The 7,802-nt window shown below is 48.9% G+C and overlaps 1 protein-coding gene across 1 annotated transcript; it reads left to right on the top strand.

Moving 5' to 3' along the window:
- The first annotated feature begins 1,292 nt into the window (after positions 1-1,292).
- On the top strand, positions 1,293-7,426 carry RDM1 (RAD52 motif containing 1). The gene is made up of 7 exons (XM_069877150.1): positions 1,293-1,402; positions 2,542-2,721; positions 3,111-3,233; positions 3,717-3,879; positions 4,419-4,517; positions 5,458-5,546; positions 7,159-7,426. The coding sequence occupies exons 1-7, from the start codon at positions 1,316-1,318 to the stop codon at positions 7,258-7,260; spliced, it is 843 nt and encodes a 280-aa protein (XP_069733251.1). The 5' UTR covers positions 1,293-1,315; the 3' UTR covers positions 7,261-7,426.
- The last annotated feature ends 376 nt before the right edge of the window (positions 7,427-7,802 follow it).

Here is a 7,802-nt window from a genome sequence, read left to right as displayed (position 1 = left end):
AGCAGTGTGCCCAGGTGGCCAAGAAGGCCAATGGCATCTTGGCTTGTATCAGAAACGGCGTGACCAGCAGGTCCAGGGAGGTTATCCTCCCTCTGTACTCGGCACTGGTGAGACCGCTCCTCGAATACTGTGTTCAGTTCTGGGCCCCTCACCACAAGAAGGATGTTGAGGCTCTGGAGAGAGTCCAGAGAAGAGCAACAAAGCTGGTGAAAGGGCTGGAGAACAGGCCTTATGAGGAGCGGCTGAGAGAGCTGGGGTTGTTTAGCCTGGAGAAGAGGAGGCTGAGGGGTGACCTCATTGCTCTCTACAACTACCTGAAAGGACGTTGTAGAGAGGAGGGTGCTGGCCTCTTCTCCCAAGTGACAGGGGACAGGACAAGAGGGAATGGCCTCAAGCTCCGACAGGGGAGGTTTAGGCTAGACGTTAGGAAAAAATTCTTTACAGAAAGGGTCATTGGGCACTGGAACAGGCTGCCCAGGGAGGTGGTTGAGTCACCTTCCCTGGAGGTGTTTAAGGCACGGGTGGACGAGGTGCTGAGGGATATGGTTTAGTGTTTGGTAGGAACGGTTGGACTCGGTGATCCGGTGGGTCTCTTCCAACCTGGTTATTCTGTGATTCTGTGATTCTGTGATTCTGTGATTTGTCCTAAACTCAGGTACAGCGATCAGGACCAATACATTTGGACCTCTGCCCCCCTTGACCCTCCCCCACGCTCCTTTATTCAAGCCAAAACGCTGAATAGCCTGCTTTTTATAGACTGCTGTGGTGAATTTGGGTCTGTTAGCATGGAGTCGGGACTGTTGAGGGGTGGATTTAGGATTTCTGGGGGCATGGGTTTGGGACTGCTGGGATAGACTCGGGAATGTTGGGGGGTGGACTTGAGTCTTTTGGGATGGACTTGGGAACTGGGGTGGGTGCAGGGCTGCTTGGAGTGTGAATTTGGGGCTGTTGGGGAGGGGGTTTGGGACTGTTGGGATGGATTCGGGTGTGTTGGGATGGACTTGAGACCTTTGGGATGGATTGGGGCTGTTGGGGGATGGATTGGGGACTGCTGGGGGCGTGTTTGGGGGACTGTTGTGGATTTGGTTCTGTTGGGATGGACTTGGGACCTTTGGGGCGGACGCGGGGCTCCTGCGGGTTGAATGAGGAGCTGGTGGGGTGGACGTTGGGCTGTTGGGATCGATTAGAGGCTCCTGGGCCGCCATTCCTTCTCCCTGGAGCCCCCCGGGGCGGCTGAGGGGGCGGGCGATGGCGGGAAGAGGCGGGAGAGCGGGGCATGGCGGGGCGGGAAGGGGAGGGGACGGGGAGGCGGGATATGGCGGAGGTGCTGGAGTTCCGGATGCCTACGGGCAGCGCTCAGACCCTGCTGGTGTGGGGGCTGGAGCCGCAGCCGGGGCTGGAGGTGAGGGGCGTGGGGGAAGAGCAGGGACCCCCAGGAGTGAATAGAGGGTGCGTGGAACCCACACACACCCCAACCCCCCGGTCTGAAGAAGGGGACCCTGGACCCTCCCTCCCTGAGGGCCACAGAAAGGGATCCTTGATTTCCCCCCCGACCCCCACCCCAGGGCTGAAGAAGAGGACCCTGAAATCCCCCCCCCAGGACTGTAAAAGGGGTCCCTAGACCCCCTACCCTGGACTGAAGAAAGGGGACCCTGGAGGCCCCCCAGGGCTGGAGAGGGGAACCCAGGATTATCCCCAGGGGGTTGAAGAGAGGGTCTTGGACCTCTGCCCCCAGCCTGGGTTGAAGAAAGGGTCCTTGGAACACCCCAGGGCTGAGGACCAGGGTCCCGGACCCTGCAAGGGCTGAAGAAAGGGTCCTGGATGCCCCTGGGGCTGAGGAGCAGAGACCAGGACACCCCCCCCCATCCTTCTCCCTTTTCTGGATCTATGGCCGCAGTTCCCCCATCTGTACTGATGCTTTCACCTGTGTGCTAACAATATATTGTAGAATCCCTCCCTTTTTTTTGTTGTTTTCAATCCTTTTTCAGTTTCCTTGTCTCCCTGAGGTGTGATGGGTGCAGGGCAGCCCTGAGGGGGTGTTGGGCCACGCCCGGGGTGATTCTGCCCCAGTGCCAAGTCGAGCACTGTTCTGTGCACTGATTCTCTGCACAAAAATGCTACGGAGTACAGGGAATAACCCTGTTAGTCCACCTGCAAAGCACTGTGCCGATGTTTCTCTGCAAGCTGTGGTAAAAAAGTGCACCCTCAAGGAGCTGGGTGGCCGAGAGTCTGGGATAAGGAGGACAGAGAGCGACAGAAAATCCCATCTGTCTGCTCTCCTCCTGATGCAGCAGCTGGATGATAACAGAGGTGAGATGTCAGGGTCAGCAGTCCAAACAGGCTGAGCTTATTTTTATGAAGCAATAGTCATCTTCAGCCTCGCTGTTTATCCCAAGGCTTATTGCCATTAAACAGTACTAAAAGCTTCCTTCATTTTCTAGATAATTATGTCTTTTCAATAGTCCTCTCTGTCGCTGTTGCTCAGCCCCTGGAACACCCATAGATATTTCAAAACACTATTTTCCTCTTGTTTTTCCTCAGCATTGCCTGTTTTTAGCGTTCCGCAAATTTGGGCCACTCTATTCAGTGCGAACACACAGAAATGCTGCCGTGGCAGGGCCTGGCTATTACGCCATCATTAAGTTTTATTCAGCTGGAGATGCCAGCAGAGCCCAGCGTGCATGCAACGGGCAACGTCTGTTTCAGAAATCTCCCTTGAAGGTAAGCAGAACGGCTCCAGGCGTGAAACTCGCAGGGCTCAGCAGTGGTAGGATAGAATTACGTGAAATCACACACCAGGGGAGGTTTAGATTGGATAGTAGGGAAACTGTTTACTAACTTGTGGCTTGGTGCTGCCACCACGGTGACATCCTGCTCCACTGGCACCCAGGTGGCATTTAGGCAGTAAAATGGAAACATCCCTCCTGTGGAAAAATTTGCAGGGGTCATTCCTTGGTAAAAAGCATATTTTAACACACCTCAGGAGCACGTATGCGTTCAGGGAATAGGTGTTACTTTCAGATGGCTCTGCTGGAGCAATCAGCGTTGTGTCTGCAGTGAGAACCTTGCAATCAAAGCCTGCCTAACCCCACTACTTCTTTCCTGGACAGGTTTGTGTTTGCATCAAGCAGAAGGGGTTTCAGCAACGAGTCTTTGCTCTCAACAGCAACAAGTGCCAGGAGTTGGCCAACCACTACCTTGGCTTCAGTGGCTGGTCCAGTCGCATCATCACAGTAAGAGATGCTTTATATTCACCTATCCATCATCCTTCTTTTTATCCTTTTATTATTAGAGTTGTTGCAGCAATTAGAATTGTCCTCAAATCAGTAAATAATAGATAGCTCCATGAGCTGTGCTTTGGGCCACAAATGATGTGTTTTGAAAGCCTGGGGAGAGAAGATTTTTATGAGTGAGAGTATTGGCTCAGCTTCTGTTAATAAAAATGGGGACAGCTACAATTAAAGCAGTGCCAGGGCCTGATGTCTTCGTGTGCTGGAAGTGACTGAGGTGGCAGACTCCCAAGGGATGGAGACTGTGAGGTATTTCTGAAATAGAGTCGATCCAGTGAACATACGTGTTCTGCCTCCACTATGTGCTTCTGCCTTGGAACCCTGCACTGTGCAGAGAAGGTCTGGTGTGTGCAGGTGTAGGCTGAAGTGTTCATAACATCCCTTTCCTATTTAATAAAAATGAATTATCTTTGCTCTTCCCAACAGCTGCAGAACGTATCTGGCTTTGATGGTGAGAATGAGGAACTGGGAGAGACATTACAGAAGCGATCAGTGAAATATCTGTGTGCTGTAGAGGTGACGCTGCGCAACCACGGAGTACGCACTAGGGGAGTTGCCCTCAGTGAGGAAGACCTAGGAAACAGTGAAGGTACGTTTAGCTGGGAGTCTCAGCAGCTGTCACAGGCGCAGGTCCATCTATCGTGGGTCTGACAAAATATCTGAATGTAGCTGGAGGCAAGGATCTATGTAGAGCCTTGTGAGCTGCTCCGCTATGCAGCAAGGGATCCTGAGCATGCTCTTCCCTCCCTGCTTCACACTTGTATCACTTTGCTGCCCTCTCTCCTCTCCCTCTTGCCTGAAGCATTATCATTCCCTATCACAGCCACTGCTGGTGTGAACATGCTGTTTGATTCATCTGTGTCTGTGTCACAGTTCAGGTGCCAGCAGTGCTGTGCACTGCCTGCTGCTCCAGGCAGTGTCCTGGCACAGGGCTGAGGATGGTCTGCTCTGGGTTGGCACACAAAGCCTCTGTGAGGGTGCTGCTGAGCTGCTGGCGACTCCCAAAACATAAGCAGGTTTCTTATGAGATCCATAAGGCTATTTGGTTATATGTCTTAGTTGCAGTTGGTGTGCTTTGCAGGCAGAGTGTCATCGTAATATCAATGACACACTGCTTGTTGTGTTCAGATCCTCTCGAGCTTCTTGAAGCCTCAAGAAGAGTTCAGAAACTTGCAGTCGGGAAGGCTTTGTCCAGCGCATTTCAGAAGATATTTCTTGTAGTCTTAGGTAAGGCCTGGTTTTGTATTAAACATTGGGATATTTGAGATAATGGTATTATAATTCCCGTGATAATTGAGATGAATTCTTTTTCTGTGAACCTTTCTTGGCAATCATGGAGGCTTTTCGGGTCTCAGGCAAAATTAAAATTGTTTTGTGGCCTGTAATGATTTAACAGAGTGATTCCACCCTATGGGCTATGTGAGTGAAAGGAAAATGCAGCAGGAGGTCAGCTTTTTTTATGATAAATGAGTCACTGAAATTCCAATTCCAAGAGTGAAACTGCTGGCAGAGCAAGCTTTTTAACACTACGCATGCATGCCAAATAGGGATGTGCAGATGTTCTGGCTCCAGGGGGAGTATGAACTGAATCTCAGCAATTCGCACGTTCCTGTCCTGGTTCCAAGTCAGCCAGGTGCCATCAAACCCTGCCCCACTGTTGCATTCAGTGTTGCTTCTTCGGGGCTACTGTCTCCTTTGAGTTTTTAATCATTGAAGCTGGCTCCATGCCTATCCAGGAACTGCTAGATCTGCTTTCTCTGGGTTCCAGCTCTCTGAACTTTCAGGTGATGCCTGTTTTTGTGGTGTCTGAGTACATTAATCTCTTACGCTTGTCAGGACAGACCTCAATGGGATCAGTCAGTGCCTCTGTCCTCATTTTACAGAGAAGGGCCTTCCCTCTGCCAGATTCCCCCTCTGGATTCTTTAAGGTGTTCTTTCAAAAGGTGGGTCTCTGGATCCGTTTTGTAAAATCATTTGGTTTTCTGCAGAGCAGAGAAGGAAGTAAACCAGAGAAAGAAACAAACTCCTTCAGGCCAACCAGCCACTCGCTCTGGAAGCCCTTGTGAAGCAGAGTAGTTCCATCTGGAGTTCAGAGTAGGCTTATTGTTGGTACAGACAGCAGTCATTAACAGTGCCTCTGGCTGATTATTCTGTGTGCTTTTTCCAGAGAATGGGAAAGTGGCTGTGGAGTACAATTCCACCCAAGAGGAGCCCACAGACTCCTTAACAGAAGAGGAATTGAAGGGGCTTGTTCAGGTAAAACTAGTGGATATTTAGCTTTTGCACGGGGCCTGCAGATTACATCTAGGGACTGAAGATAAGCTGTTAGCTGTTACAGCCTCTGCCATCCTCCTTTTATGCAGCAATTACCTCGACTTAAATCCCAGGAAGCAATTACATCTTGGAGTTGTACGGAATGCTAAGGTTTTAAAATGTGTACTTTTGGGGGTATCTTTGTGCAGAAATCATCATAGAATCATAGACTAATAGAAGAGTTCAGTTGGAAGGGACCCTAAAGATCATCTGCTTCCAACCCTCCTGCCATGGGCAGGGACACCTCCCACTGGATCAGGCTGCCCAAGGCCCATTAACCTGGTCTTGAACACCTCCAGGGATGGGGCAGCCACAGCTTCCTTTGGCAATCTGTTCCAGTGCCTCACCACTCTCATTGTAAAGAAATTCCTATTTATGTCTAGTCTAAATGCATGAATATTTTAGCACAGGAAAGCTAGAGGACTGTTATGGTGCAGATCAACAACTCTGACACCTCACAGCGCCCAGGGCTGCTCTCCCCATAGAATCTACAAGAGTGAAAACCCTGATAAAGTCACAATAAGTTAAATTAATCTTTTTTTCATGACCTCTTAAATAAATCAACCTCCTCATCTAAAAATGCACTTCCTAAATTTATAATTACCCTAAAAGGAATGATTGTTAAAAGCTTTGGTGAAATCCCTGCAGGAAATTGTGGGATCTGTTAGCATGAACTGAACAAAAATACCCAGGTACAACAGTAAAACTGGAATCATCGTGCTTAGTGAGGTGAGTTCTACATACCTGCTTTTGCACACAGCATGTCCTGAGCAGAGGATTTCCATCTCACTTAGTTTGAAAACACTGCTGCTTACCAGGGGAGATCGCTGATAGAACATTCCTTGCAATCGTCACTCTCACATGATGCATCAGCAGCATCAAACTTCCTGCAGTTGCATGGAGGAAGTGTCTCAGGAGCGTTGTGACATGTTATTCCATTTGATGACACTGAGTCACCTGCTGTCTACCAGCAGAACGGTCTTACTGAAGAGCAGCAGTAAAACAGGAGCGTTTTAGCGTGCAGGAAGTAACAAATGTCCATCAGATTTTTGTTTTATCAGTTGAGAAGCTGAAATTTCTGCTGGTTTGTTCTCTCTCTGCCTTTTCCTCTGTACAGCCCCTTCTGTTTGACCTCTCTAAAACCTGCAGAGAACAGACCTAACATGCAGTGACCATAAGAGCACTGAGCAGTGAATTGAAACAGAAAGCCTGCTGCTTCTCCAATCTATATTTTATCAGAAGTCATCCCTCTCCTCCCCTCTCACTTCCCTGTGAGATCTGGGAGAGGTGATTTGGTGCACTCTCCGCACCTTCCAGCCTGATAGGAAGAGGGACAGGCAGGAATTTGGAAGGACTTGCTTTGGAGGAGAACTGTTCTTTTTGGTTCATTGACTTGTGGTCTTGGTAAGCCTTTCCAAATCAGAAATGTTCCTGAGTTGGTAAATTACAAGGAGGCTCTCTTGAATGTGATAAAAATATATTGTTTCCAGGTGCAGAGGGATGAAGCTAAAATATGTTGTATAGAATGAAGTTTACTCTTAATTTGTCTTCCCAGGTCAATGAATTGTCCTTGGAACAGCCTGACTTCGAAGAAGAAGTGTTGTCTGATCTCACTTTTGATGAGGAGCTCCCTAGCTGGAAGATGCCATCTAATTAGTGCTGCACTCTTTGTTTGAAAAGTGTTCTGCAGTGTTTGATTAGGAAGGGCAGCCTAACGCTGTGACATGGCATGTGCGTCATAGCCAATGTTTTCTGTTTCCCCAGGTACGTAACAGTGAAATAAATGGGCAATAAACTCAGTGTTACTAAAATTAAGCCAAAAATATATGCTGGTTTTGGAGAGGAAGTGTTTTCCTGTCAACTTATCCAGGTCAGCTATAAATGGAAGCCAGTTTAGCTGCACTATTATTATTTAGACAGCATAACAGATGTGCATAGCACTTATAGAAACAGAAAAGCAGGAAGACCTCCCTGCAAGAGCCTGCACAGGTTCTACAGTAGAAAGCCGGAGACAGCAGAAGGAGATAGGTTACCAGCAGGAGTAGCTGTGGTGCTTGCACATACCTGCACGAGCACAGGAAAAGGGAATTTCTCAAAGAGAAATGTCTCTTAAAGTAGTAAATCTAAGTCTTGTAATAATCATAAAGCCATAGAATGGTTTGGGTTGGAAGGGACCTTAAAGCCAATCCAGTTTCAACC

Source organism: Phaenicophaeus curvirostris, chromosome 26 (assembly GCF_032191515.1).
Source record: "Phaenicophaeus curvirostris isolate KB17595 chromosome 26, BPBGC_Pcur_1.0, whole genome shotgun sequence".
NCBI classification, from domain to species: domain Eukaryota; kingdom Metazoa; phylum Chordata; class Aves; order Cuculiformes; family Cuculidae; genus Phaenicophaeus; species Phaenicophaeus curvirostris.
Note: the sequence above shows the minus strand (reverse complement) of the source record. Positions and strands in the feature narration are given on the sequence as shown.